Source organism: Grus americana, chromosome Z (assembly GCF_028858705.1).
Source record: "Grus americana isolate bGruAme1 chromosome Z, bGruAme1.mat, whole genome shotgun sequence".
NCBI classification, from domain to species: Eukaryota; Metazoa; Chordata; class Aves; order Gruiformes; family Gruidae; genus Grus; species Grus americana.
In genome coordinates this window covers 79,328,254-79,355,734 of record NC_072891.1, presented here as the reverse complement: position 1 = coordinate 79,355,734, position 27,481 = coordinate 79,328,254, and the positions used below count along the sequence as shown (strand labels likewise).

The following is a 27,481-nucleotide window of genomic DNA, read 5'->3' as shown; positions in this document are numbered from 1 at the left end:
CCGGAAAGGCCTCCGACCGGGGGGCTGCAGGGCCGGGAGCTGGGGAGTCACTGCGCGGGGACAGGAAGCACAGGCTGCCTGCTATGGGAAGGCAGAGCCCAGCAGCTGGGCCAGTCTTTGGTCTTTGGCCCCCCCGGAGCTGAGGGTCTCCTATGGAAAGGCTGTCCTGAGCGCCCAGCGGGTGGGTACCCACCCATGTGGACGGGACAGGGTGCCTGGTTCGAGGCCGGACACCGGAGCTGGCTCCTAGCCCACAAGGGACATCAGGGAGGGAAAGAGCTTCTGTCCCCAGGAGCTGCCGTCAGTGGACGGGCGGACAGACGGACGGACAAACGGGAAGGGCAGGAGAGGGGGACCCCCACGCACAGGGTTCTGTTGTGCTTTGGCTGGGATGCTGCCTGCCTCTCCCAGCGCCCCGTGCCTGCACGTGCGCACGCAGACGCACGCAGTGGCACCCAGGCAGACGGCCCCCATCGCCTTTTGTACCCACGGCCTTGCCCTGAGGACATGCGTGGGGCTGCAGAGGGGCCCCCGGAAAGTGGCCTCTAAGCCCGGCCGTTCCTGCATCTCGAGGAGCTGGAGGACGCCAAGCTGCGTAGCCTAGGGAAGCCTGGGCACCTCCAGGGCTCAGAGCTGCCCAGAGCTTTTCCCGGCCTCTGCAGGAGCCGACACGCACGCCGTCCTTCCTCATCTCTCACTTTCCCTGCGCCGGTAGAAAACGTGCCGGCAACTTCCTGGGCCCGACAGCGGGAGCAGCACCCTCCTGCTCATTACAGCCTAGTGCCTTGTGAAGTGTTCACGAGAGCCTTCCCCGTCAGTGCTACCTTCGCGGTTGCTACTGAAGAGCAGGCCGTTGCTAACAGGACGACAAAGCCTTTTGTAACATGGGCTCTCCACTGGGCACCCCAGGAGGACGACAGTGCTGCAGGGACAACACACCCCCCAGCCAGGCCATGGCAGGAGCCCCACCCCCAGCTCCCAGCAGCCCCCATGCCACGTGCCCCGGCAGAGACGCTGCTCTTCCCATCACGTGGCCTGTGGTGGCTGACTGGCGGGACCAGTCCCCCCCGCCCATTTGCCCGGAAACCCCTCTGACCAGGCGGCTGCAGGGCCCCTCCTGTCCCCTCGGCCGCAGAGAAAGGCGATGCAGGGAGCAGCACGGTCACTCCGGCTGGGCACGGGCACCAGCAGCCTTTATTGGTCACGTTCCCCTTTGCAAAGGCACTCCTCGCCCCTGCCACCCGTTGCCGACAGCTCTCCTGCTGAAAAGGCTGGCCGTTGTGATGGTTAAGGCTCCTTCCAATGGACTCTCTGGGGCTGCTGGCAGCTTCTGGGCATGGGCGGCAGGCCCTGGGCCTTCCCTTCCCCACGGCGCTCCAAGAGCCTCGTCTTCTCCCCCTTGCTAAAGGACACAGAAGAAAGGGCCTCAGCTCTGTGGCTGGGGTGAAGGGCCCGCAACACCCCAAAGCCTGGCTCAGGCCAGTAGTTCTCAGAGGTGCTGCCGAGGCCAGCCTGCTGCTCTGCGTGGTGTCTCGTGGGCCCTTGTGCCCCAACCAGTCTGCAGCGAGAAGATTGCCGATCAGCCGGGGGTGAATCCAGGCAGGGCCGAGACCCGGACACAGTTACCTCGCCCATGCTGTCTCCGGGCGGCACAGCTCTGCCCGCCCCTCAGGTGCTCTCGGCCTCGCAAGGCTTTGGCAGCTCTCCTTCTCCTGTAGCCTCTCCTTCAGCTTCTCGGCATAGGCCTTTCTCAGGACGTGGGGAGGGCGATAGGGATCCTCAAACACGTGGCGGCAGGGGCTCTGCAAAGGCAGAAGACACTCTCCTCAAGCGCTGCCACCAAGAGCTGGGGCTGCTCCCAAGGCTTCGGCCCAGGCGTGTGACTTGCACGGGCTTGGCTTGGTGTCCAAGGCAGTGCTGCTGACCCCTCGCAGAGGCGCACGGGCACAAAAGAGACTGCCCGTGCCACTGCCAACTGCGCGCTTCAGCCTGGGGCCTGAGGGACGGCTTCTCCTGCAGGGCAACGTGCAGGGCAGCGGGCAGAGAGAAGACCCCCGCCTGGCCAGTTGGCCAGAGCACCGCGGCCGCATCGGTGCCGGGAGACCTTCCCTGCCGCCCTCCCAGGGAGCGGGGAGGGGAAATGCCCTTGTCCTGGGGGCTGTGAAGTGCATGCTATACCTGGCCTCGGCCCATGTTCTGCCTTGTTCTGTCGGCATGGTATTGGCGCCACGCTTCCTCTTCCACCTCTTGGCGCTTGGATGCCATCAGCAGCCGGAGTCTTTTTTCTGCCCTCTCAGTCCGGAGGGAGCTCGTTCCCTGGAGGCCACGCACATACCACACACCACGCATGCGGCGTTAGTCTCCTCGGGCTTGGGCAGGGCAGGAGGGCTGGACAGCGGGCAGCTCTTGCTGCCTCTCCTGCCCGGGCCCAGAGCCCGAAATGTGACGCAGGGCTGGCAGATCCCTAGGGCGTACCGTTACTGAGGGCTGCGGAGCACACGCAGGGAGCTTCAACCGCGGCTGAGCTGGAGGTTTGGGCTGCTTCAGCTCCTCCTGGGCCTTGTGGACCACTGGCAGGAATCTAAAGAGGCAGGGCAGGCTGAGCTTGTGGGAGTTCAGCCTGAGCCGGTTGCTCTGGCACCACCAGGCCGTTCGGCAGGAGGGTGACGCGCCCAGCAGGACGACGTCTCCGGGGCCTTTCGGCATGAGCACAGGCACCCCGGCCAAGGGAAACATCTCACTCGCACTACAGCCAGGGCACGGCGTGCCCCCGCGCCCCCAGCCACACCGCTCCTCCAGGAGGCTCACCTGGCTTGGCCAGCTTTCGTGGCTTTAGCCTGCTGCCTGGCTAGAGAAACCCTCCGCTGAGCCAGGAACACTGGATCTAGCACGCTCACTGCAAGCGGGAGGCAAGAGAAAAGTGCAACAGCGTCTTTGGGACCCTGCGGGCCAGAGAGGAGCACCCACAGCCCCCTGCCAGCCCTCAGCTGGGACATTACCTCTGCGGGCACCCCCGCCCCAAGGTGCCGACTCTCTCCTGGGCTTCAGAGAAGTTGCCGGGTCCCCTTGGTGGGGGATCTCAAGTGCAAGCCTGGAAACAAGAGGGCACCAGCTGGGTGAAAGGGCACCACCCTCCCTTGGGGCTGACGCTAACAGGCTGCTGGCAGGCATCTTTGGGAGCCGCTGCCAAGTCCCTGGGGGATGCAGCTCTCTGTGGGACCTGAGGGGCCCCACGGTCTCCACCAGCCTCGGCCGCTGCTTCCCTCCCTCGCCTTCCTGCCAGAAAGCCGATGATCCCAGCACACGCCCTCCCTGCTGCCCCCGCAGACCCTCCCGCCTCTCCCCCTCTCTCAGGGCTCATCCAGAGCAGACTGGCCGCTTTGCCTGCACTCTCCAAGGTGGAGAGGAACGAGCAGCGGCCGGATGGGGCAGCTCTCCTGGGCAGGAGCTGGTCTTGCCTAAGTTTGGCAGGAGAGGAGCCCTGGCAAGAGGGTGCCCCCACAGCAGGGGCTGAGCAGTTGCTCCCTTGACCAGCTGGGAGCTGCAGGAGCCATCCTGCTCACCTTGGCAGCGTGATGACCCCGTCTCGACTGAGCCGACTAAAATTGTTTTTGCCTGCAAAGGCCACGATACTCATCATCTTCGAGTCCTGCAAGGGGACAGAGACACGTCAGCAGACGCGCAGGGCACGTGCTGGTTAATCACAACGGCGACAAACCGTCTCACGGCTCAAAGAGCAGTGTCGGCAGCCAAGAGAAAGCTGCTGGAGAGAGCTTTGACAGCATTGCCACAGAGCCACGAGGAGCAGCCCCGGAGAAATGACAAGCTCACCCCGAGAAGAGCTTCCAGCATGTTCCCTGTGGGATCCAGCTCCAGCAGGCAGTCATCAGAGAAGGTCATGCTGACCACTTTTCTTCGTACAGCAAGGATGCCAAGGCCCTTGAAGGAGAATTCCACCTCCTTATTGTCTCGGAGGGCCCCAGCAAAGAAAAGCAGGGTCTCGTGTATGCAGCGCTCCACGATTTCTCGGCGGAAGTGGATGTCAGCCGCAATGTGCTCAAAGTCCAGCTGAACGAACGGTGTCTCGTCTAGGGAAACAAGCGCAAAGCAACCAAGTCACTCCCACCGCAGTTCAGCCACCTCTGAGACAAGGTGCCATCAGCGCCCAGCCCTCGGGCAACGCTCTGCCAGAGAGCGTCCCCTTTCAGCTTCAGGCCGCCTCTCCAGAACGGACCTGATGGACAGCGGAAGGCAAAGAGCAGCTTTGCCTCCTTCTGCGAGCAGCCGGCTGGAGCGTAGGGTGAGCTGGGGAGATGGGGCTGGCTCCCCGCGGAGGGGCAGGGTGCTGGGCTGGCTGCCGTACGTGTGCCCACGCTCAGCGTTCTCCAGGTTGGAAGAGCCTTTGCTCGGCCACGTCACAGAGGTGTGGGCACCAAGCCAAAAAGCCAAATGCAAGGGCTGTGCAGGGGAAGCCCCCCTCTTCTTACCAGGAATTTTGCTCTTTGCACACTTGAGCTTGTAAAATTTCCTCAGAAGCCTGCACGGCTGGAACACGGGTCTCTCCACAGGCAAAACCTTGTCCTCTCCCACCATGGCATGCGCTGGGACAAGTGCAAATGTCCCGACTCCAATGTCCACTGCCTGAAAATGCAAGCAAGAAGAGGGAGCATTGGCAGGGCTGGGCAGAGGCGGGAAGGCTGCCAGATGACTCGTTGTGCCCTGCTCCGGAGGCCTGGAGGGGCAAGATGGGGCACGGGCGGGAGGCAAGGCTCACCCTCTTCTGCAAGAGCTGTCTCCGGATGTGCCTAGATGTGGAAGCCCAGACTTTGCAGATTTCTGGAAAGGAAAGGAAAGGCATGCCATGCTCTGAGTCAGCGACGGCCAACCGTCCAGCATCCCCCTACGTAGGGAGGCGATGGCGACAGTGGAGTGCACTCAAGCCCCCCCTTGCCCTGAGCAAACACTTGCAGCACCGGGGCAGCCCAGCTGCCTTCTTGACCGCCCCCCAGCCTCCAAGAAGCCTGCCCTGTGCCCAGGACGGGCCTGGGGAGGAAAGGCAGGCATCCGTAGTGTTTTGGGGAAGGGGATCCTGCCCTTTGACACAGGCAGTGGCTAGAGACCTGGGCTGCCAAAGCCACCCTCGCGCCCAGAGGCACCATCAGGCGGGGCTCGCCTTGCAGCCACCGGTCCCTCCCCCCCCCCCCCCCCCCCCCCCCCCCGCAAAGACCTCCGCTACAGCCCCAGCCTCAGGGTTTCCCCAGCTCATCTCCACTTCGTCTCGGCTCCGAGAGTGCTCCTGCAAGGGCCCCCCAGGGCCTTACCGCTGGTGGTGAGCTCCTTGAGGGTTGGGAGATCCTCGGGCTTCAAGGGGTTAAAGAGCAGGTATTTAATCATCTTTGCCCCCTGGCACTGCAGCAGCTGGGGGAGAGATGCTTGTCCTGCTGCAAAACCCCTCTGCTTCTCTCCTCTTCCTCCTCTTTGCCGCTCCCTCAAGCAGCGTCTCCAACGCTCTCCCGCCGCCTCCTCTCGCCTCCTCCTGGCAGCAGGGCAGCTCCTGCGCAGCAGAGCACTGGCCAGAGCAGCTCTGGCGTTGCCCAGGCCTCGACAGGGAGTGTGGCCCGGGGTGCACGGTGGGGAGCGGGAGCTGTCACTGTGATGCCGGTGTCCCACTGTGACGTCACACCATGTCACACAGGGCTGTGGGGACCCGTCACCTCGCAGCCCCACCCACGTTTGGGCCCGGCATGGGCAGGGCAGCCCTGCTGGGCACCCGAGGCTGCGGTGCTGACACTCCCGTCTGCGTATCTCAACTCAGTCCCCCTGGGCCGGCCACGGAGGAGCTCTCGGAAGCCGGGAAGGAATGTGCATCAATGATGAAGGGGCTTCGCGCGCTCAGAACAGGGCCGGAGAGGTCCACCCCAGGCCACAAGGGGAAGCAACCCGAAGCTTTGGTTCACGAGACAACACTCAGCCCCTCCTGTCCCCTACGGCCACTGGGACAGACCTCTTTCACCACACCGGGATCCACAGAGGACGACCGCAACAGCACATGGTGCATGGGCTGCTGCAAAGACACAATGTGCCTTGCAAAGGCATCCTCCCACACACACTCGCTGTCCTGGAAGACTTCCCTAGGTATGACTATTGGCTTCCCAAACGCTCTGCCCAACCCCCAGCGGCCCCGCTATCCCACAGGAACCCTGAGTACAGCTCCAGGAGGAAGAGAGAGGCTAACAGCAGCGCCAGGAAAAAAGGAGAAAGCCCTGCAGGCAGAGGGAAAGAGGAAAGAGGAGACCGTTACCCGAGCAAGGCACAAAGGTCCCATCAGCCCGCACCCCAACAGCAGAGCAACAAGGAGGCCCCGAAGGGCTGAGGCTCCCCCCAAAAAGGGTAGATAGCAATGAGCCATCCAGAAAAGCAGGGCGCACCGGAGTGCAGGTGCCAGTACGCTGAGCAGCGTCACCGAGCAGCCTGTCCTGCCATTGCTCGAGGCAAAACACACGCTATGGAAGGGAAGAGCAGCAGCAGCAGCGTGCGGGGGGATGGGAATCTCGCCCTTCCAGGTCCCGTGAGAGCTGGACTCTGGACTGCCCAAAGGAACCCCCAAATTCCAAGCACTCAGTGGCATCTGCAGACTTGCTGGGGGTGCACTCAACCCACTAGCTATGTCGTTAAGGAAGATATTCAGTAGTAGTGGTCCCTGTGTAGACCCTTGAGTGACATGGGTCTAGCTTAGTTGTGTATGCTGCTGCATCCAGACCATGGCCTTCTTCTTCATGCTGTAGTTTGCCTTGCCGAGGAGGCCTTTTTCACTTTGAAAAGCTTCTCTCTTTTGTAAATGAATAAACTTTCTACCAAGAAGGCCATTGGACAGTTCCTGGGGGTCAGTCGAGGGCTCAACTAAGGAGTGTCTTCCATGAAGCACGTTGCTCCATGCGAACGTAGCTCTTCAAGGAGCACCAAGCCCAACGTTTTCTCTTGCCAGGGCGAACCTGCTCTGAGGGAGTGCGGTGAGCAGCCACGGAGCTCTGGTTATCCCTGCAAGGTGGTGCTTGGATGCAGAGAGGCTGTGCTCTGAGGCCCCCGTGCCCTGTGTCCTGGGGGGGATACCGCCGGTCGCGTGGCCTGTCATGGCTGACTGGCAGGACCAGTCCCCCAAGCCCATTTGCCCGGAAAGGCCTCCGACCGGGGGGCTGCAGGGCCGGGAGCTGGGGAGTCACTGCGCGGGGACAGGAAGCACAGGCTGCCTGCTATGGGAAGGCAGAGCCCAGCAGCTGGGCCAGTCTTTGGTCTTTGGCCCCCCCGGAGCTGAGGGTCTCCTATGGAAAGGCTGTCCTGAGCGCCCAGCGGGTGGGTACCCACCCATGTGGACGGGACAGGGTGCCTGGTTCGAGGCCGGACACCGGAGCTGGCTCCTAGCCCGCAAGGGACATCAGGGAGGGAAAGAGCTTCTGTCCCCAGGAGCTGCCGTCAGTGGACGGGCGGACAGACGGACGGACAAACGGGAAGGGCAGGAGAGGGGGACCCCCACGCACAGGGTTCTGTTGTGCTTTGGCTGGGATGCTGCCTGCCTCTCCCAGCGCCCCGTGCCTGCACGTGCGCACGCAGACGCACGCAGTGGCACCCAGGCAGACGGCCCCCATCGCCTTTTGTACCCACGGCCTTGCCCTGAGGACATGCGTGGGGCTGCAGAGGGGCCCCCGGAAAGTGGCCTCTAAGCCCGGCCGTTCCTGCATCTCGAGGAGCTGGAGGACGCCAAGCTGCGTAGCCTAGGGAAGCCTGGGCACCTCCAGGGCTCAGAGCTGCCCAGAGCTTTTCCCGGCCTCTGCAGGAGCCGACACGCACGCCGTCCTTCCTCATCTCTCACTTTCCCTGTGCCGGTAGAAAACGTGCCGGCAACTTCCTGGGCCCGACAGCGGGAGCAGCACCCTCCTGCTCATTACAGCCTAGTGCCTTGTGAAGTGTTCACGAGAGCCTTCCCCGTCAGTGCTACCTTCGCGGTTGCTACTGAAGAGCAGGCCGTTGCTAACAGGACGACAAAGCCTTTTGTAACATGGGCTCTCCACTGGGCACCCCAGGAGGACGACAGTGCTGCAGGGACAACACACCCCCCAGCCAGGCCATGGCAGGAGCCCCACCCCCAGCTCCCAGCAGCCCCCATGCCACGTGCCCCGGCAGAGACGCTGCTCTTCCCATCACGTGGCCTGTGGTGGCTGACTGGCGGGACCAGTCCCCCCCGCCCATTTGCCCGGAAACCCCTCTGACCAGGCGGCTGCAGGGCCCCTCCTGTCCCCTCGGCCGCAGAGAAAGGCGATGCAGGGAGCAGCACGGTCACTCCGGCTGGGCACGGGCACCAGCAGCCTTTATTGGTCACGTTCCCCTTTGCAAAGGCACTCCTCGCCCCTGCCACCCGTTGCCGACAGCTCTCCTGCTGAAAAGGCTGGCCGTTGTGATGGTTAAGGCTCCTTCCAATGGACTCTCTGGGGCTGCTGGCAGCTTCTGGGCATGGGCGGCAGGCCCTGGGCCTTCCCTTCCCCACGGCGCTCCAAGAGCCTCGTCTTCTCCCCCTTGCTAAAGGACACAGAAGAAAGGGCCTCAGCTCTGTGGCTGGGGTGAAGGGCCCGCAACACCCCAAAGCCTGGCTCAGGCCAGTAGTTCTCAGAGGTGCTGCCGAGGCCAGCCTGCTGCTCTGCGTGGTGTCTCGTGGGCCCTTGTGCCCCAACCAGTCTGCAGCGAGAAGATTGCCGATCAGCCGGGGGTGAATCCAGGCAGGGCCGAGACCCGGACACAGTTACCTCGCCCATGCTGTCTCCGGGCGGCACAGCTCTGCCCGCCCCTCAGGTGCTCTCGGCCTCGCAAGGCTTTGGCAGCTCTCCTTCTCCTGTAGCCTCTCCTTCAGCTTCTCGGCATAGGCCTTTCTCAGGACGTGGGGAGGGCGATAGGGATCCTCAAACACGTGGCGGCAGGGGCTCTGCAAAGGCAGAAGACACTCTCCTCAAGCGCTGCCACCAAGAGCTGGGGCTGCTCCCAAGGCTTCGGCCCAGGCGTGTGACTTGCACGGGCTTGGCTTGGTGTCCAAGGCAGTGCTGCTGACCCCTCGCAGAGGCGCACGGGCACAAAAGAGACTGCCCGTGCCACTGCCAACTGCGCGCTTCAGCCTGGGGCCTGAGGGACGGCTTCTCCTGCAGGGCAACGTGCAGGGCAGCGGGCAGAGAGAAGACCCCCGCCTGGCCAGTTGGCCAGAGCACCGCGGCCGCACCGGTGCCGGGAGACTTTCCCTGCCGCCCTCCCAGGGAGCGGGGAGGGGAAATGCCCTTGTCCTGGGGGCTGTGAAGTGCATGCCATACCTGGCCTCGGCCCATGTTCTGCCTCGTTCTGTCGGCATGGTATTGGCGCCACGCTTCCTCTTCCACCTCTTGGCGCTTGGATGCCATCAGCAGCCGGAGTCTTTTTTCTGCCCTCTCAGTCCGGAGGGAGCTCGTTCCCTGGAGGCCACGCACATACCACACACCACGCATGCGGCGTTAGTCTCCTCGGGCTTGGGCAGGGCAGGAGGGCTGGACAGCGGGCAGCTCTTGCTGCCTCTCCTGCCCGGGCCCAGAGCCCGAAATGTGACGCAGGGCTGGCAGATCCCTAGGGCGTACCGTTACTGAGGGCTGCGGAGCACACGCAGGGAGCTTCAACCGCGGCTGAGCTGGAGGTTTGGGCTGCTTCAGCTCCTCCTGGGCCTTGTGGACCACTGGCAGGAATCTAAAGAGGCAGGGCAGGCTGAGCTTGTGGGAGTTCAGCCTGAGCCGGTTGCTCTGGCACCACCAGGCCGTTCGGCAGGAGGGTGACGCGCCCAGCAGGACGACGTCTCCGGGGCCTTTCGGCATGAGCACAGGCACCCCGGCCAAGGGAAACATCTCACTCGCACTACAGCCAGGGCACGGCGTGCCCCCGCGCCCCCAGCCACACCGCTCCTCCAGGAGGCTCACCTGGCTTGGCCAGCTTTCGTGGCTTTAGCCTGCTGCCTGGCTAGAGAAACCCTCCGCTGAGCCAGGAACACTGGATCTAGCACGCTCACTGCAAGCGGGAGGCAAGAGAAAAGTGCAACAGCGTCTTTGGGACCCTGCGGGCCAGAGAGGAGCACCCACAGCCCCCTGCCAGCCCTCAGCTGGGACATTACCTCTGCGGGCACCCCCGCCCCAAGGTGCCGACTCTCTCCTGGGCTTCAGAGAAGTTGCCGGGTCCCCTTGGTGGGGGATCTCAAGTGCAAGCCTGGAAACAAGAGGGCACCAGCTGGGTGAAAGGGCACCACCCTCCCTTGGGGCTGACGCTAACAGGCTGCTGGCAGGCATCTTTGGGAGCCGCTGCCAAGTCCCTGGGGGATGCAGCTCTCTGTGGGACCTGAGGGGCCCCACGGTCTCCACCAGCCTCGGCCGCTGCTTCCCTCCCTCGCCTTCCTGCCAGAAAGCCGATGATCCCAGCACACGCCCTCCCTGCTGCCCCCGCAGACCCTCCCGCCTCTCCCCCTCTCTCAGGGCTCATCCAGAGCAGACTGGCCGCTTTGCCTGCACTCTCCAAGGTGGAGAGGAACGAGCAGCGGCCGGACGGGGCAGCTCTCCTGGGCAGGAGCTGGTCTTGCCTAAGTTTGGCAGGAGAGGAGCCCTGGCAAGAGGGTGCCCCCACAGCAGGGGCTGAGCAGTTGCTCCCTTGACCAGCTGGGAGCTGCAGGAGCCATCCTGCTCACCTTGGCAGCGTGATGACCCCGTCTCGACTGAGCCGACTAAAATTGTTTTTGCCTGCAAAGGCCACGATACTCATCATCTTCGAGTCCTGCAAGGGGACAGAGACACGTCAGCAGACGCGCAGGGCACGTGCTGGTTAATCACAACGGCGACAAACCGTCTCACGGCTCAAAGAGCAGTGTCGGCAGCCAAGAGAAAGCTGCTGGAGAGAGCTTTGACAGCATTGCCACAGAGCCACGAGGAGCAGCCCCGGAGAAATGACAAGCTCACCCCGAGAAGAGCTTCCAGCATGTTCCCTGTGGGATCCAGCTCCAGCAGGCAGTCATCAGAGAAGGTCATGCTGACCACTTTTCTTCGTACAGCAAGGATGCCAAGGCCCTTGAAGGAGAATTCCACCTCCTTATTGTCTCGGAGGGCCCCAGCAAAGAAAAGCAGGGTCTCGTGTATGCAGCGCTCCACGATTTCTCGGCGGAAGTGGATGTCAGCCGCAATGTGCTCAAAGTCCAGCTGAACGAACGGTGTCTCGTCTAGGGAAACAAGCGCAAAGCAACCAAGTCACTCCCACCGCAGTTCAGCCACCTCTGAGACAAGGTGCCATCAGCGCCCAGCCCTCGGGCAACGCTCTGCCAGAGAGCGTCCCCTTTCAGCTTCAGGCCGCCTCTCCAGAACGGACCTGATGGACAGCGGAAGGCAAAGAGCAGCTTTGCCTCCTTCTGCGAGCAGCCGGCTGGAGCGTAGGGTGAGCTGGGGAGATGGGGCTGGCTCCCCGCGGAGGGGCAGGGTGCTGGGCTGGCTGCCGTACGTGTGCCCACGCTCAGCGTTCTCCAGGTTGGAAGAGCCTTTGCTCGGCCACGTCACAGAGGTGTGGGCACCAAGCCAAAAAGCCAAATGCAAGGGCTGTGCAGGGGAAGCCCCCCTCTTCTTACCAGGAATTTTGCTCTTTGCACACTTGAGCTTGTAAAATTTCCTCAGAAGCCTGCACGGCTGGAACACGGGTCTCTCCACAGGCAAAACCTTGTCCTCTCCCACCATGGCATGCGCTGGGACAAGTGCAAATGTCCCGACTCCAATGTCCACTGCCTGAAAATGCAAGCAAGAAAAGGGAGCATTGGCAGGGCTGGGCAGAGGCGGGAAGGCTGCCAGATGACTCGTTGTGCCCTGCTCCGGAGGCCTGGAGGGGCAAGATGGGGCACGGGCGGGAGGCAAGGCTCACCCTCTTCTGCAAGAGCTGTCTCCGGATGTGCCTAGATGTGGAAGCCCAGACTTTGCAGATTTCTGGAAAGGAAAGGAAAGGCATGCCATGCTCTGAGTCAGCGACGGCCAACCGTCCAGCATCCCCCTACGTAGGGAGGCGATGGCGACAGTGGAGTGCACTCAAGCCCCCCCTTGCCCTGAGCAAACACTTGCAGCACCGGGGCAGCCCAGCTGCCTTCTTGACCGCCCCCCAGCCTCCAAGAAGCCTGCCCTGTGCCCAGGACGGGCCTGGGGAGGAAAGGCAGGCATCCGTAGTGTTTTGGGGAAGGGGATCCTGCCCTTTGACACAGGCAGTGGCTAGAGACCTGGGCTGCCAAAGCCACCCTCGCGCCCAGAGGCACCATCAGGCGGGGCTCGCCTTGCAGCCACCGGTCCCTCCCCCCCCCCCCCCCCCCCCGCAAAGACCTCCGCTACAGCCCCAGCCTCAGGGTTTCCCCAGCTCATCTCCACTTCGTCTCGGCTCCGAGAGTGCTCCTGCAAGGGCCCCCCAGGGCCTTACCGCTGGTGGTGAGCTCCTTGAGGGTTGGGAGATCCTCGGGCTTCAAGGGGTTAAAGAGCAGGTATTTAATCATCTTTGCCCCCTGGCACTGCAGCAGCTGGGGGAGAGATGCTTGTCCTGCTGCAAAACCCCTCTGCTTCTCTCCTCTTCCTCCTCTTTGCCGCTCCCTCAAGCAGCGTCTCCAACGCTCTCCCGCCGCCTCCTCTCGCCTCCTCCTGGCAGCAGGGCAGCTCCTGCGCAGCAGAGCACTGGCCAGAGCAGCTCTGGCGTTGCCCAGGCCTCGACAGGGAGTGTGGCCCGGGGTGCACGGTGGGGAGCGGGAGCTGTCACTGTGATGCCGGTGTCCCACTGTGACGTCACACCATGTCACACAGGGCTGTGGGGACCCGTCACCTCGCAGCCCCACCCACGTTTGGGCCCGGCATGGGCAGGGCAGCCCTGCTGGGCACCCGAGGCTGCGGTGCTGACACTCCCGTCTGCGTATCTCAACTCAGTCCCCCTGGGCCGGCCACGGAGGAGCTCTCGGAAGCCGGGAAGGAATGTGCATCAATGATGAAGGGGCTTCGCGCGCTCAGAACAGGGCCGGAGAGGTCCACCCCAGGCCACAAGGGGAAGCAACCCGAAGCTTTGGTTCACGAGACAACACTCAGCCCCTCCTGTCCCCTACGGCCACTGGGACAGACCTCTTTCACCACACCGGGATCCACAGAGGACGACCGCAACAGCACATGGTGCATGGGCTGCTGCAAAGACACAATGTGCCTTGCAAAGGCATCCTCCCACACACACTCGCTGTCCTGGAAGACTTCCCTAGGTATGACTATTGGCTTCCCAAACGCTCTGCCCAACCCCCAGCGGCCCCGCTATCCCACAGGAACCCTGAGTACAGCTCCAGGAGGAAGAGAGAGGCTAACAGCAGCGCCAGGAAAAAAGGGGAAAGCCCTGCAGGCAGAGGGAAAGAGGAAAGAGGAGACCGTTACCCGACCAAGGCACAAAGGTCCCATCAGCCCGCACCCCAACAGCAGAGCAACAAGGAGGCCCCGAAGGGCTGAGGCTCCCCCCAAAAAGGGTAGATAGCAATGAGCCATCCAGAAAAGCAGGGCGCACCGGAGTGCAGGTGCCAGCACGCTGAGCAGCGTCACCGAGCAGCCTGTCCTGCCATTGCTCGAGGCAAAACACACGCTATGGAAGGGAAGAGCAGCAGCAGCAGCGTGCGGGGGGGATGGGAATCTCGCCCTTCCAGGTCCCGTGAGAGCTGGACTCTGGACTGCCCAAAGGAACCCCCAAATTCCAAGCACTCAGTGGCATCTGCAGACTTGCTGGGGGTGCACTCAACCCACTAGCTATGTCGTTAAGGAAGATATTCAGTAGTAGTGGTCCCTGTGTAGACCCTTGAGTGACATGGGTCTGGCTTAGTTGTGTATGCTGCTGCATCCAGACCATGGCCTTCTTCTTCATGCTGTAGTTTGCCTTGCCGAGGAGGCCTTTTTCACTTTGAAAAGCTTCTCTCTTTTGTAAATGAATAAACTTTCTACCAAGAAGGCCATTGGACAGTTCCTGGGGGTCAGTCGAGGGCTCAACTAAGGAGTGTCTTCCATGAAGCACGTTGCTCCATGCGAACGTAGCTCTTCAAGAGCACCAAGCCCAACGTTTTCTCTTGCCAGGGCGAACCTGCTCTGAGGGAGTGCGGTGAGCAGCCACGGAGCTCTGGTTATCCCTGCAAGGTGGTGCTTGGATGCAGAGAGGCTGTGCTCTGAGGCCCCCGTGCCCTGTGTCCTGGGGGGGATACCGCTGGTCGCGTGGCCTGTCATGGCTGACTGGCAGGACCAGTCCCCCAAGCCCATTTGCCCGGAAAGGCCTCCGACCGGGGGGCTGCAGGGCCGGGAGCTGGGGAGTCACTGCGCGGGGACAGGAAGCACAGGCTGCCTGCTATGGGAAGGCAGAGCCCAGCAGCTGGGCCAGTCTTTGGTCTTTGGCCCCCCCGGAGCTGAGGGTCTCCTATGGAAAGGCTGTCCTGAGCGCCCAGCGGGTGGGTACCCACCCATGTGGACGGGACAGGGTGCCTGGTTCGAGGCCGGACACCGGAGCTGGCTCCTAGCCCACAAGGGACATCAGGGAGGGAAAGAGCTTCTGTCCCCAGGAGCTGCCGTCAGTGGACGGGCGGACAGACGGACGGACAAACGGGAAGGGCAGGAGAGGGGGACCCCCACGCACAGGGTTCTGTTGTGCTTTGGCTGGGATGCTGCCTGCCTCTCCCAGCGCCCCGTGCCTGCACGTGCGCACGCAGACGCACGCAGTGGCACCCAGGCAGACGGCCCCCATCGCCTTTTGTACCCACGGCCTTGCCCTGAGGACATGCGTGGGGCTGCAGAGGGGCCCCCGGAAAGTGGCCTCTAAGCCCGGCCGTTCCTGCATCTCGAGGAGCTGGAGGACGCCAAGCTGCGTAGCCTAGGGAAGCCTGGGCACCTCCAGGGCTCAGAGCTGCCCAGAGCTTTTCCCGGCCTCTGCAGGAGCCGACACGCACGCCGTCCTTCCTCATCTCTCACTTTCCCTGCGCCGGTAGAAAACGTGCCGGCAACTTCCTGGGCCCGACAGCGGGAGCAGCACCCTCCTGCTCATTACAGCCTAGTGCCTTGTGAAGTGTTCACGAGAGCCTTCCCCGTCAGTGCTACCTTCGCGGTTGCTACTGAAGAGCAGGCCGTTGCTAACAGGACGACAAAGCCTTTTGTAACATGGGCTCTCCACTGGGCACCCCAGGAGGACGACAGTGCTGCAGGGACAACACACCCCCCAGCCAGGCCATGGCAGGAGCCCCACCCCCAGCTCCCAGCAGCCCCCATGCCACGTGCCCCGGCAGAGACGCTGCTCTTCCCATCACGTGGCCTGTGGTGGCTGACTGGCGGGACCAGTCCCCCCCGCCCATTTGCCCGGAAACCCCTCTGACCAGGCGGCTGCAGGGCCCCTCCTGTCCCCTCGGCCGCAGAGAAAGGCGATGCAGGGAGCAGCACGGTCACTCCGGCTGGGCACGGGCACCAGCAGCCTTTATTGGTCACGTTCCCCTTTGCAAAGGCACTCCTCGCCCCTGCCACCCGTTGCCGACAGCTCTCCTGCTGAAAAGGCTGGCCGTTGTGATGGTTAAGGCTCCTTCCAATGGACTCTCTGGGGCTGCTGGCAGCTTCTGGGCATGGGCGGCAGGCCCTGGGCCTTCCCTTCCCCACGGCGCTCCAAGAGCCTCGTCTTCTCCCCCTTGCTAAAGGACACAGAAGAAAGGGCCTCAGCTCTGTGGCTGGGGTGAAGGGCCCGCAACACCCCAAAGCCTGGCTCAGGCCAGTAGTTCTCAGAGGTGCTGCCGAGGCCAGCCTGCTGCTCTGCGTGGTGTCTCGTGGGCCCTTGTGCCCCAACCAGTCTGCAGCGAGAAGATTGCCGATCAGCCGGGGGTGAATCCAGGCAGGGCCGAGACCCGGACACAGTTACCTCGCCCATGCTGTCTCCGGGCGGCACAGCTCTGCCCGCCCCTCAGGTGCTCTCGGCCTCGCAAGGCTTTGGCAGCTCTCCTTCTCCTGTAGCCTCTCCTTCAGCTTCTCGGCATAGGCCTTTCTCAGGACGTGGGGAGGGCGATAGGGATCCTCAAACACGTGGCGGCAGGGGCTCTGCAAAGGCAGAAGACACTCTCCTCAAGCGCTGCCACCAAGAGCTGGGGCTGCTCCCAAGGCTTCGGCCCAGGCGTGTGACTTGCACGGGCTTGGCTTGGTGTCCAAGGCAGTGCTGCTGACCCCTCGCAGAGGCGCACGGGCACAAAAGAGACTGCCCGTGCCACTGCCAACTGCGCGCTTCAGCCTGGGGCCTGAGGGACGGCTTCTCCTGCAGGGCAACGTGCAGGGCAGCGGGCAGAGAGAAGACCCCCGCCTGGCCAGTTGGCCAGAGCACCGCGGCCGCATCGGTGCCGGGAGACCTTCCCTGCCGCCCTCCCAGGGAGCGGGGAGGGGAAATGCCCTTGTCCTGGGGGCTGTGAAGTGCATGCTATACCTGGCCTCGGCCCATGTTCTGCCTTGTTCTGTCGGCATGGTATTGGCGCCACGCTTCCTCTTCCACCTCTTGGCGCTTGGATGCCATCAGCAGCCGGAGTCTTTTTTCTGCCCTCTCAGTCCGGAGGGAGCTCGTTCCCTGGAGGCCACGCACATACCACACACCACGCATGCGGCGTTAGTCTCCTCGGGCTTGGGCAGGGCAGGAGGGCTGGACAGCGGGCAGCTCTTGCTGCCTCTCCTGCCCGGGCCCAGAGCCCGAAATGTGACGCAGGGCTGGCAGATCCCTAGGGCGTACCGTTACTGAGGGCTGCGGAGCACACGCAGGGAGCTTCAACCGCGGCTGAGCTGGAGGTTTGGGCTGCTTCAGCTCCTCCTGGGCCTTGTGGACCACTGGCAGGAATCTAAAGAGGCAGGGCAGGCTGAGCTTGTGGGAGTTCAGCCTGAGCCGGTTGCTCTGGCACCACCAGGCCGTTCGGCAGGAGGGTGACGCGCCCAGCAGGACGACGTCTCCGGGGCCTTTCGGCATGAGCACAGGCACCCCGGCCAAGGGAAACATCTCACTCGCACTACAGCCAGGGCACGGCGTGCCCCCGCGCCCCCAGCCACACCGCTCCTCCAGGAGGCTCACCTGGCTTGGCCAGCTTTCGTGGCTTTAGCCTGCTGCCTGGCTAGAGAAACCCTCCGCTGAGCCAGGAACACTGGATCTAGCACGCTCACTGCAAGCGGGAGGCAAGAGAAAAGTGCAACAGCGTCTTTGGGACCCTGCGGGCCAGAGAGGAGCACCCACAGCCCCCTGCCAGCCCTCAGCTGGGACATTACCTCTGCGGGCACCCCCGCCCCAAGGTGCCGACTCTCTCCTGGGCTTCAGAGAAGTTGCCGGGTCCCCTTGGTGGGGGATCTCAAGTGCAAGCCTGGAAACAAGAGGGCACCAGCTGGGTGAAAGGGCACCACCCTCCCTTGGGGCTGACGCTAACAGGCTGCTGGCAGGCATCTTTGGGAGCCGCTGCCAAGTCCCTGGGGGATGCAGCTCTCTGTGGGACCTGAGGGGCCCCACGGTCTCCACCAGCCTCGGCCGCTGCTTCCCTCCCTCGCCTTCCTGCCAGAAAGCCGATGATCCCAGCACACGCCCTCCCTGCTGCCCCCGCAGACCCTCCCGCCTCTCCCCCTCTCTCAGGGCTCATCCAGAGCAGACTGGCCGCTTTGCCTGCACTCTCCAAGGTGGAGAGGAACGAGCAGCGGCCGGATGGGGCAGCTCTCCTGGGCAGGAGCTGGTCTTGCCTAAGTTTGGCAGGAGAGGAGCCCTGGCAAGAGGGTGCCCCCACAGCAGGGGCTGAGCAGTTGCTCCCTTGACCAGCTGGGAGCTGCAGGAGCCATCCTGCTCACCTTGGCAGCGTGATGACCCCGTCTCGACTGAGCCGACTAAAATTGTTTTTGCCTGCAAAGGCCACGATACTCATCATCTTCGAGTCCTGCAAGGGGACAGAGACACGTCAGCAGACGCGCAGGGCACGTGCTGGTTAATCACAACGGCGACAAACCGTCTCACGGCTCAAAGAGCAGTGTCGGCAGCCAAGAGAAAGCTGCTGGAGAGAGCTTTGACAGCATTGCCACAGAGCCACGAGGAGCAGCCCCGGAGAAATGACAAGCTCACCCCGAGAAGAGCTTCCAGCATGTTCCCTGTGGGATCCAGCTCCAGCAGGCAGTCATCAGAGAAGGTCATGCTGACCACTTTTCTTCGTACAGCAAGGATGCCAAGGCCCTTGAAGGAGAATTCCACCTCCTTATTGTCTCGGAGGGCCCCAGCAAAGAAAAGCAGGGTCTCGTGTATGCAGCGCTCCACGATTTCTCGGCGGAAGTGGATGTCAGCCGCAATGTGCTCAAAGTCCAGCTGAACGAACGGTGTCTCGTCTAGGGAAACAAGCGCAAAGCAACCAAGTCACTCCCACCGCAGTTCAGCCACCTCTGAGACAAGGTGCCATCAGCGCCCAGCCCTCGGGCAACGCTCTGCCAGAGAGCGTCCCCTTTCAGCTTCAGGCCGCCTCTCCAGAACGGACCTGATGGACAGCGGAAGGCAAAGAGCAGCTTTGCCTCCTTCTGCGAGCAGCCGGCTGGAGCGTAGGGTGAGCTGGGGAGATGGGGCTGGCTCCCCGCGGAGGGGCAGGGTGCTGGGCTGGCTGCCGTACGTGTGCCCACGCTCAGCGTTCTCCAGGTTGGAAGAGCCTTTGCTCGGCCACGTCACAGAGGTGTGGGCACCAAGCCAAAAAGCCAAATGCAAGGGCTGTGCAGGGGAAGCCCCCCTCTTCTTACCAGGAATTTTGCTCTTTGCACACTTGAGCTTGTAAAATTTCCTCAGAAGCCTGCACGGCTGGAACACGGGTCTCTCCACAGGCAAAACCTTGTCCTCTCCCACCATGGCATGCGCTGGGACAAGTGCAAATGTCCCGACTCCAATGTCCACTGCCTGAAAATGCAAGCAAGAAAAGGGAGCATTGGCAGGGCTGGGCAGAGGCGGGAAGGCTGCCAGATGACTCGTTGTGCCCTGCTCCGGAGGCCTGGAGGGGCAAGATGGGGCACGGGCGGGAGGCAAGGCTCACCCTCTTCTGCAAGAGCTGTCTCCGGATGTGCCTAGATGTGGAAGCCCAGACTTTGCAGATTTCTGGAAAGGAAAGGAAAGGCATGCCATGCTCTGAGTCAGCGACGGCCAACCGTCCAGCATCCCCCTACGTAGGGAGGCGATGGCGACAGTGGAGTGCACTCAAGCCCCCCCTTGCCCTGAGCAAACACTTGCAGCACCGGGGCAGCCCAGCTGCCTTCTTGACCGCCCCCCAGCCTCCAAGAAGCCTGCCCTGTGCCCAGGACGGGCCTGGGGAGGAAAGGCAGGCATCCGTAGTGTTTTGGGGAAGGGGATCCTGCCCTTTGACACAGGCAGTGGCTAGAGACCTGGGCTGCCAAAGCCACCCTCGCGCCCAGAGGCACCATCAGGCGGGGCTCGCCTTGCAGCCACCGGTCCCTCCCCGCCCCCCCCCCCCCCCCCCCCCCCGCAAAGACCTCCGCTACAGCCCCAGCCTCAGGGTTTCCCCAGCTCATCTCCACTTCGTCTCGGCTCCGAGAGTGCTCCTGCAAGGGCCCCCCAGGGCCTTACCGCTGGTGGTGAGCTCCTTGAGGGCTGGGAGATCCTCGGGCTTCAAGGGGTTAAAGAGCAGGTATTTAATCATCTTTGCCCCCTGGCACTGCAGCAGCTGGGGGAGAGATGCTTGTCCTGCTGCAAAACCCCTCTGCTTCTCTCCTCTTCCTCCTCTTTGCCGCTCCCTCAAGCAGCGTCTCCAACGCTCTCCCGCCGCCTCCTCTCGCCTCCTCCTGGCAGCAGGGCAGCTCCTGCGCAGCAGAGCACTGGCCAGAGCAGCTCTGGCGTTGCCCAGGCCTCGACAGGGAGTGTGGCCCGGGGTGCACGGTGGGGAGCGGGAGCTGTCACTGTGATGCCGGTGTCCCACTGTGACGTCACACCATGTCACACAGGGCTGTGGGGACCCGTCACCTCGCAGCCCCACCCACGTTTGGGCCCGGCATGGGCAGGGCAGCCCTGCTGGGCACCCGAGGCTGCGGTGCTGACACTCCCGTCTGCGTATCTCAACTCAGTCCCCCTGGGCCGGCCACGGAGGAGCTCTCGGAAGCCGGGAAGGAATGTGCATCAATGATGAAGGGGCTTCGCGCGCTCAGAACAGGGCCGGAGAGGTCCACCCCAGGCCACAAGGGGAAGCAACCCGAAGCTTTGGTTCACGAGACAACACTCAGCCCCTCCTGTCCCCTACGGCCACTGGGACAGACCTCTTTCACCACACCGGGATCCACAGAGGACGACCGCAACAGCACATGGTGCATGGGCTGCTGCAAAGACACAATGTGCCTTGCAAAGGCATCCTCCCACACACACTCGCTGTCCTGGAAGACTTCCCTAGGTATGACTATTGGCTTCCCAAACGCTCTGCCCAACCCCCAGCGGCCCCGCTATCCCACAGGAACCCTGAGTACAGCTCCAGGAGGAAGAGAGAGGCTAACAGCAGCGCCAGGAAAAAAGGGGAAAGCCCTGCAGGCAGAGGGAAAGAGGAAAGAGGAGACCGTTACCCGACCAAGGCACAAAGGTCCCATCAGCCCGCACCCCAACAGCAGAGCAACAAGGAGGCCCCGAAGGGCTGAGGCTCCCCCCAAAAAGGGTAGATAGCAATGAGCCATCCAGAAAAGCAGGGCGCACCGGAGTGCAGGTGCCAGCACGCTGAGCAGCGTCACCGAGCAGCCTGTCCTGCCATTGCTCGAGGCAAAACACACGCTATGGAAGGGAAGAGCAGCAGCAGCAGCGTGCGGGGGGGATGGGAATCTCGCCCTTCCAGGTCCCGTGAGAGCTGGACTCTGGACTGCCCAAAGGAACCCCCAAATTCCAAGCACTCAGTGGCATCTGCAGACTTGCTGGGGGTGCACTCAACCCACTAGCTATGTCGTTAAGGAAGATATTCAGTAGTAGTGGTCCCTGTGTAGACCCTTGAGTGACATGGGTCTGGCTTAGTTGTGTATGCTGCTGCATCCAGACCATGGCCTTCTTCTTCATGCTGTAGTTTGCCTTGCCGAGGAGGCCTTTTTCACTTTGAAAAGCTTCTCTCTTTTGTAAATGAATAAACTTTCTACCAAGAAGGCCATTGGACAGTTCCTGGGGGTCAGTCGAGGGCTCAACTAAGGAGTGTCTTCCATGAAGCACGTTGCTCCATGCGAACGTAGCTCTTCAAGGAGCACCAAGCCCAACGTTTTCTCCTGCCAGGGCGAACCTGCTCTGAGGGAGTGCGGTGAGCAGCCACGGAGCTCTGGTTATCCCTGCAAGGTGGTGCTTGGATGCAGAGAGGCTGTGCTCTGAGGCCCCCGTGCCCTGTGTCCTGGGGGGGATACCGCCGGTCGCGTGGCCTGTCATGGCTGACTGGCAGGACCAGTCCCCCAAGCCCATTTGCCCGGAAAGGCCTCCGACCGGGGGGCTGCAGGGCCGGGAGCTGGGGAGTCACTGCGCGGGGACAGGAAGCACAGGCTGCCTGCTATGGGAAGGCAGAGCCCAGCAGCTGGGCCAGTCTTTGGTCTTTGGCCCCCCCGGAGCTGAGGGTCTCCTATGGAAAGGCTGTCCTGAGCGCCCAGCGGGTGGGTACCCACCCATGTGGACGGGACAGGGTGCCTGGTTCGAGGCCGGACACCGGAGCTGGCTCCTAGCCCGCAAGGGACGTCAGGGAGGGAAAGAGCTTCTGTCCCCAGGAGCTGCCGTCAGTGGACGGATGGACAGACGGACGGACGAACGGGAAGGGCAGGAGAGGGGGACCCCCACGCACAGGGTTCTGTTGTGCTTTGGCTGGGATGCTGCCTGCCTCTCCCAGCGCCCCGTGCCTGCACGTTCGCACGCAGACGCACGCAGTGGCACCCAGGCAGACGGCCCCCATCGCCTTTTGTACCCACGGCCTTGCCCTGAGGACATGCGTGGGGCTGCAGAGGGGCCCCCGGAAAGTGGCCTCTAAGCCCGGCCGTTCCTGCATCTCGAGGAGCTGGAGGACGCCAAGCTGCGTAGCCTAGGGAAGCCTGGGCACCTCCAGGGCTCAGAGCTGCCCAGAGCTTTTCCCGGCCTCTGCAGGAGCCGACACGCACGCCGTCCTTCCTCATCTCTCACTTTCCCTGCGCCGGTAGAAAACGTGCCGGCAACTTCCTGGGCCCGACAGCGGGAGCAGCACCCTCCTGCTCATTACAGCCTAGTGCCTTGTGAAGTGTTCACGAGAGCCTTCCCCGTCAGTGCTACCTTCGCGGTTGCTACTGAAGAGCAGGCCGTTGCTAACAGGACGACAAAGCCTTTTGTAACATGGGCTCTCCACTGGGCACCCCAGGAGGACGACAGTGCTGCAGGGACAACACACCCCCCAGCCAGGCCATGGCAGGAGCCCCACCCCCAGCTCCCAGCAGCCCCCATGCCACGTGCCCCGGCAGAGACGCTGCTCTTCCCATCACGTGGCCTGTGGTGGCTGACTGGCGGGACCAGTCCCCCCCGCCCATTTGCCCGGAAACCCCTCTGACCAGGCGGCTGCAGGGCCCCTCCTGTCCCCTCGGCCGCAGAGAAAGGCGATGCAGGGAGCAGCACGGTCACTCCGGCTGGGCACGGGCACCAGCAGCCTTTATTGGTCACGTTCCCCTTTGCAAAGGCACTCCTCGCCCCTGCCACCCGTTGCCGACAGCTCTCCTGCTGAAAAGGCTGGCCGTTGTGATGGTTAAGGCTCCTTCCAATGGACTCTCTGGGGCTGCTGGCAGCTTCTGGGCATGGGCGGCAGGCCCTGGGCCTTCCCTTCCCCACGGCGCTCCAAGAGCCTCGTCTTCTCCCCCTTGCTAAAGGACACAGAAGAAAGGGCCTCAGCTCTGTGGCTGGGGTGAAGGGCCCGCAACACCCCAAAGCCTGGCTCAGGCCAGTAGTTCTCAGAGGTGCTGCCGAGGCCAGCCTGCTGCTCTGCGTGGTGTCTCGTGGGCCCTTGTGCCCCAACCAGTCTGCAGCGAGAAGATTGCCGATCAGCCGGGGGTGAATCCAGGCAGGGCCGAGACCCGGACACAGTTACCTCGCCCATGCTGTCTCCGGGCGGCACAGCTCTGCCCGCCCCTCAGGTGCTCTCGGCCTCGCAAGGCTTTGGCAGCTCTCCTTCTCCTGTAGCCTCTCCTTCAGCTTCTCGGCATAGGCCTTTCTCAGGACGTGGGGAGGGCGATAGGGATCCTCAAACACGTGGCGGCAGGGGCTCTGCAAAGGCAGAAGACACTCTCCTCAAGCGCTGCCACCAAGAGCTGGGGCTGCTCCCAAGGCTTCGGCCCAGGCGTGTGACTTGCACGGGCTTGGCTTGGTGTCCAAGGCAGTGCTGCTGACCCCTCGCAGAGGCGCACGGGCACAAAAGAGACTGCCCGTGCCACTGCCAACTGCGCGCTTCAGCCTGGGGCCTGAGGGACGGCTTCTCCTGCAGGGCAACGTGCAGGGCAGCGGGCAGAGAGAAGACCCCCGCCTGGCCAGTTGGCCAGAGCACCGCGGCCGCATCGGTGCCGGGAGACCTTCCCTGCCGCCCTCCCAGGGAGCGGGGAGGGGAAATGCCCTTGTCCTGGGGGCTGTGAAGTGCATGCTATACCTGGCCTCGGCCCATGTTCTGCCTTGTTCTGTCGGCATGGTATTGGCGCCACGCTTCCTCTTCCACCTCTTGGCGCTTGGATGCCATCAGCAGCCGGAGTCTTTTTTCTGCCCTCTCAGTCCGGAGGGAGCTCGTTCCCTGGAGGCCACGCACATACCACACACCACGCATGCGGCGTTAGTCTCCTCGGGCTTGGGCAGGGCAGGAGGGCTGGACAGCGGGCAGCTCTTGCTGCCTCTCCTGCCCGGGCCCAGAGCCCGAAATGTGACGCAGGGCTGGCAGATCCCTAGGGCGTACCGTTACTGAGGGCTGCGGAGCACACGCAGGGAGCTTCAACCGCGGCTGAGCTGGAGGTTTGGGCTGCTTCAGCTCCTCCTGGGCCTTGTGGACCACTGGCAGGAATCTAAAGAGGCAGGGCAGGCTGAGCTTGTGGGAGTTCAGCCTGAGCCGGTTGCTCTGGCACCACCAGGCCGTTCGGCAGGAGGGTGACGCGCCCAGCAGGACGACGTCTCCGGGGCCTTTCGGCATGAGCACAGGCACCCCGGCCAAGGGAAACATCTCACTCGCACTACAGCCAGGGCACGGCGTGCCCCCGCGCCCCCAGCCACACCGCTCCTCCAGGAGGCTCACCTGGCTTGGCCAGCTTTCGTGGCTTTAGCCTGCTGCCTGGCTAGAGAAACCCTCCGCTGAGCCAGGAACACTGGATCTAGCACGCTCACTGCAAGCGGGAGGCAAGAGAAAAGTGCAACAGCGTCTTTGGGACCCTGCGGGCCAGAGAGGAGCACCCACAGCCCCCTGCCAGCCCTCAGCTGGGACATTACCTCTGCGGGCACCCCCGCCCCAAGGTGCCGACTCTCTCCTGGGCTTCAGAGAAGTTGCCGGGTCCCCTTGGTGGGGGATCTCAAGTGCAAGCCTGGAAACAAGAGGGCACCAGCTGGGTGAAAGGGCACCACCCTCCCTTGGGGCTGACGCTAACAGGCTGCTGGCAGGCATCTTTGGGAGCCGCTGCCAAGTCCCTGGGGGATGCAGCTCTCTGTGGGACCTGAGGGGCCCCACGGTCTCCACCAGCCTCGGCCGCTGCTTCCCTCCCTCGCCTTCCTGCCAGAAAGCCGATGATCCCAGCACACGCCCTCCCTGCTGCCCCCGCAGACCCTCCCGCCTCTCCCCCTCTCTCAGGGCTCATCCAGAGCAGACTGGCCGCTTTGCCTGCACTCTCCAAGGTGGAGAGGAACGAGCAGCGGCCGGACGGGGCAGCTCTCCTGGGCAGGAGCTGGTCTTGCCTAAGTTTGGCAGGAGAGGAGCCCTGGCAAGAGGGTGCCCCCACAGCAGGGGCTGAGCAGTTGCTCCCTTGACCAGCTGGGAGCTGCAGGAGCCATCCTGCTCACCTTGGCAGCGTGATGACCCCGTCTCGACTGAGCCGACTAAAATTGTTTTTGCCTGCAAAGGCCACGATACTCATCATCTTCGAGTCCTGCAAGGGGACAGAGACACGTCAGCAGACGCGCAGGGCACGTGCTGGTTAATCACAACGGCGACAAACCGTCTCACGGCTCAAAGAGCAGTGTCGGCAGCCAAGAGAAAGCTGCTGGAGAGAGCTTTGACAGCATTGCCACAGAGCCACGAGGAGCAGCCCCGGAGAAATGACAAGCTCACCCCGAGAAGAGCTTCCAGCATGTTCCCTGTGGGATCCAGCTCCAGCAGGCAGTCATCAGAGAAGGTCATGCTGACCACTTTTCTTCGTACAGCAAGGATGCCAAGGCCCTTGAAGGAGAATTCCACCTCCTTATTGTCTCGGAGGGCCCCAGCAAAGAAAAGCAGGGTCTCGTGTATGCAGCGCTCCACGATTTCTCGGCGGAAGTGGATGTCAGCCGCAATGTGCTCAAAGTCCAGCTGAACGAACGGTGTCTCGTCTAGGGAAACAAGCGCAAAGCAACCAAGTCACTCCCACCGCAGTTCAGCCACCTCTGAGACAAGGTGCCATCAGCGCCCAGCCCTCGGGCAACGCTCTGCCAGAGAGCGTCCCCTTTCAGCTTCAGGCCGCCTCTCCAGAACGGACCTGATGGACAGCGGAAGGCAAAGAGCAGCTTTGCCTCCTTCTGCGAGCAGCCGGCTGGAGCGTAGGGTGAGCTGGGGAGATGGGGCTGGCTCCCCGCGGAGGGGCAGGGTGCTGGGCTGGCTGCCGTACGTGTGCCCACGCTCAGCGTTCTCCAGGTTGGAAGAGCCTTTGCTCGGCCACGTCACAGAGGTGTGGGCACCAAGCCAAAAAGCCAAATGCAAGGGCTGTGCAGGGGAAGCCCCCCTCTTCTTACCAGGAATTTTGCTCTTTGCACACTTGAGCTTGTAAAATTTCCTCAGAAGCCTGCACGGCTGGAACACGGGTCTCTCCACAGGCAAAACCTTGTCCTCTCCCACCATGGCATGCGCTGGGACAAGTGCAAATGTCCCGACTCCAATGTCCACTGCCTGAAAATGCAAGCAAGAAGAGGGAGCATTGGCAGGGCTGGGCAGAGGCGGGAAGGCTGCCAGATGACTCGTTGTGCCCTGCTCCGGAGGCCTGGAGGGGCAAGATGGGGCACGGGCGGGAAGCAAGGCTCACCCTCTTCTGCAAGAGCTGTCTCCGGATGTGCCTAGATGTGGAAGCCCAGACTTTGCAGATTTCTGGAAAGGAAAGGAAAGGCATGCCATGCTCTGAGTCAGCGACGGCCAACCGTCCAGCATCCCCCTACGTAGGGAGGCGATGGCGACAGTGGAGTGCACTCAAGCCCCCCCTTGCCCTGAGCAAACACTTGCAGCACCGGGGCAGCCCAGCTGCCCTCTTGACCGCCCCCCAGCCTCCAAGAAGCCTGCCCTGTGCCCAGGACGGGCCTGGGGAGGAAAGGCAGGCATCCGTAGTGTTTTGGGGAAGGGGATCCTGCCCTTTGACACAGGCAGTGGCTAGAGACCTGGGCTGCCAAAGCCACCCTCGCGCCCAGAGGCACCATCAGGCGGGGCTCGCCTTGCAGCCACCGGTCCCTCCCCCCCCCCCCCCCCCCCCCCCCCGCAAAGACCTCCGCTACAGCCCCAGCCTCAGGGTTTCCCCAGCTCGTCTCCACTTCGTCTCGGCTCCGAGAGTGCTCCTGCAAGGGCCCCCCAGGGCCTTACCGCTGGTGGTGAGCTCCTTGAGGGTTGGGAGATCCTCGGGCTTCAAGGGGTTAAAGAGCAGGTATTTAATCATCTTTGCCCCCTGGCACTGCAGCAGCTGGGGGAGAGATGCTTGTCCTGCTGCAAAACCCCTCTGCTTCTCTCCTCTTCCTCCTCTTTGCCGCTCCCTCAAGCAGCGTCTCCAACGCTCTCCCGCCGCCTCCTCTCGCCTCCTCCTGGCAGCAGGGCAGCTCCTGCGCAGCAGAGCACTGGCCAGAGCAGCTCTGGCGTTGCCCAGGCCTCGACAGGGAGTGTGGCCCGGGGTGCACGGTGGGGAGCGGGAGCTGTCACTGTGATGCCGGTGTCCCACTGTGACGTCACACCATGTCACACAGGGCTGTGGGGACCCGTCACCTCGCAGCCCCACCCACGTTTGGGCCCGGCATGGGCAGGGCAGCCCTGCTGGGCACCCGAGGCTGCGGTGCTGACACTCCCGTCTGCGTATCTCAACTCAGTCCCCCTGGGCCGGCCACGGAGGAGCTCTCGGAAGCCGGGAAGGAATGTGCATCAATGATGAAGGGGCTTCGCGCGCTCAGAACAGGGCCGGAGAGGTCCACCCCAGGCCACAAGGGGAAGCAACCCGAAGCTTTGGTTCACGAGACAACACTCAGCCCCTCCTGT

General features: G+C 63.1%; 4 protein-coding genes across 4 annotated transcripts; all 4 read right to left on the bottom strand.

The window, feature by feature from the left end:
• Window positions 1-2,172: 2,172 nt before the first annotated feature.
• LOC129199831 (coiled-coil domain-containing protein 81-like) lies at window positions 2,173-5,438 on the bottom strand. The gene is made up of 9 exons (XM_054810879.1): window positions 5,322-5,438; window positions 4,775-4,836; window positions 4,488-4,641; window positions 3,832-4,088; window positions 3,564-3,649; window positions 3,000-3,091; window positions 2,809-2,896; window positions 2,476-2,581; window positions 2,173-2,316 (listed from the first exon to the last, which is right to left on the bottom strand). The coding sequence occupies exons 1-9, from the start codon at window positions 5,392-5,394 to the stop codon at window positions 2,173-2,175; spliced, it is 1,062 nt and encodes a 353-aa protein (XP_054666854.1). The 5' UTR covers window positions 5,395-5,438.
• A 2,919-nt stretch (window positions 5,439-8,357) lies between these two features.
• Window positions 8,358-12,600, bottom strand: LOC129199589 (coiled-coil domain-containing protein 81-like). Its single transcript, XM_054810298.1, has 11 exons — window positions 12,484-12,600; window positions 11,944-12,005; window positions 11,657-11,810; window positions 11,001-11,257; window positions 10,733-10,818; window positions 10,169-10,260; window positions 9,978-10,065; window positions 9,645-9,750; window positions 9,348-9,485; window positions 8,796-8,971; window positions 8,358-8,571 (listed from the first exon to the last, which is right to left on the bottom strand). Exons 1-11 carry the CDS (start codon window positions 12,554-12,556, stop codon window positions 8,457-8,459), a joined length of 1,347 nt encoding a protein of 448 aa, XP_054666273.1. The 5' UTR covers window positions 12,557-12,600; the 3' UTR covers window positions 8,358-8,456.
• A 3,903-nt stretch (window positions 12,601-16,503) lies between these two features.
• LOC129199830 (coiled-coil domain-containing protein 81-like) lies at window positions 16,504-20,390 on the bottom strand. The gene is made up of 9 exons (XM_054810878.1): window positions 20,337-20,390; window positions 19,106-19,231; window positions 18,819-18,972; window positions 18,163-18,419; window positions 17,895-17,980; window positions 17,331-17,422; window positions 17,140-17,227; window positions 16,807-16,912; window positions 16,504-16,647 (listed from the first exon to the last, which is right to left on the bottom strand). Exons 1-9 carry the CDS (start codon window positions 20,388-20,390, stop codon window positions 16,504-16,506), a joined length of 1,107 nt encoding a protein of 368 aa, XP_054666853.1.
• Window positions 20,391-23,674: 3,284 nt separating this feature from the next.
• LOC129199829 (coiled-coil domain-containing protein 81-like) lies at window positions 23,675-26,938 on the bottom strand. The gene is made up of 9 exons (XM_054810876.1): window positions 26,822-26,938; window positions 26,277-26,338; window positions 25,990-26,143; window positions 25,334-25,590; window positions 25,066-25,151; window positions 24,502-24,593; window positions 24,311-24,398; window positions 23,978-24,083; window positions 23,675-23,818 (listed from the first exon to the last, which is right to left on the bottom strand). The coding sequence occupies exons 1-9, from the start codon at window positions 26,892-26,894 to the stop codon at window positions 23,675-23,677; spliced, it is 1,062 nt and encodes a 353-aa protein (XP_054666851.1). The 5' UTR covers window positions 26,895-26,938.
• Between the last annotated feature and the right edge of the window lie 543 nt (window positions 26,939-27,481).

Coding starts and splice junctions, on each gene's coding strand:
- LOC129199831 (XM_054810879.1), bottom strand. CDS start 5,394: ATGATTAAATACCTGCTCTTTAACCCCTTGAAGCCCGAGGATCTCCCA. Junction 4,642..4,774: donor GACAGCTCTTGCAGAAGAGG/GTGAGCCTTGCC, acceptor TTGCATTTTCAG/GCAGTGGACATTGGAGTCGG. Junction 2,582..2,808: donor ACGAAAGCTGGCCAAGCCAG/GTGAGCCTCCTG, acceptor CTGCCTCTTTAG/ATTCCTGCCAGTGGTCCACA.
- LOC129199589 (XM_054810298.1), bottom strand. CDS start 12,556: ATGATTAAATACCTGCTCTTTAACCCCTTGAAGCCCGAGGATCTCCCA. Junction 11,811..11,943: donor GACAGCTCTTGCAGAAGAGG/GTGAGCCTTGCC, acceptor TTGCATTTTCAG/GCAGTGGACATTGGAGTCGG. Junction 9,486..9,644: donor CTCCGCAGCCCTCAGTAACG/GTACGCCCTAGG, acceptor CGTGGCCTCCAG/GGAACGAGCTCCCTCCGGAC.
- LOC129199830 (XM_054810878.1), bottom strand. CDS start 20,390: ATGCACCATGTGCTGTTGCGGTCGTCCTCTGTGGATCCCGGTGTGGTG. Junction 17,981..18,162: donor TGCTGGAAGCTCTTCTCGGG/GTGAGCTTGTCA, acceptor GTCCCCTTGCAG/GACTCGAAGATGATGAGTAT. Junction 17,228..17,330: donor GGGCGGGGGTGCCCGCAGAG/GTAATGTCCCAG, acceptor TCCCGCTTGCAG/TGAGCGTGCTAGATCCAGTG.
- LOC129199829 (XM_054810876.1), bottom strand. CDS start 26,894: ATGATTAAATACCTGCTCTTTAACCCCTTGAAGCCCGAGGATCTCCCA. Junction 26,144..26,276: donor GACAGCTCTTGCAGAAGAGG/GTGAGCCTTGCT, acceptor TTGCATTTTCAG/GCAGTGGACATTGGAGTCGG. Junction 24,084..24,310: donor ACGAAAGCTGGCCAAGCCAG/GTGAGCCTCCTG, acceptor CTGCCTCTTTAG/ATTCCTGCCAGTGGTCCACA.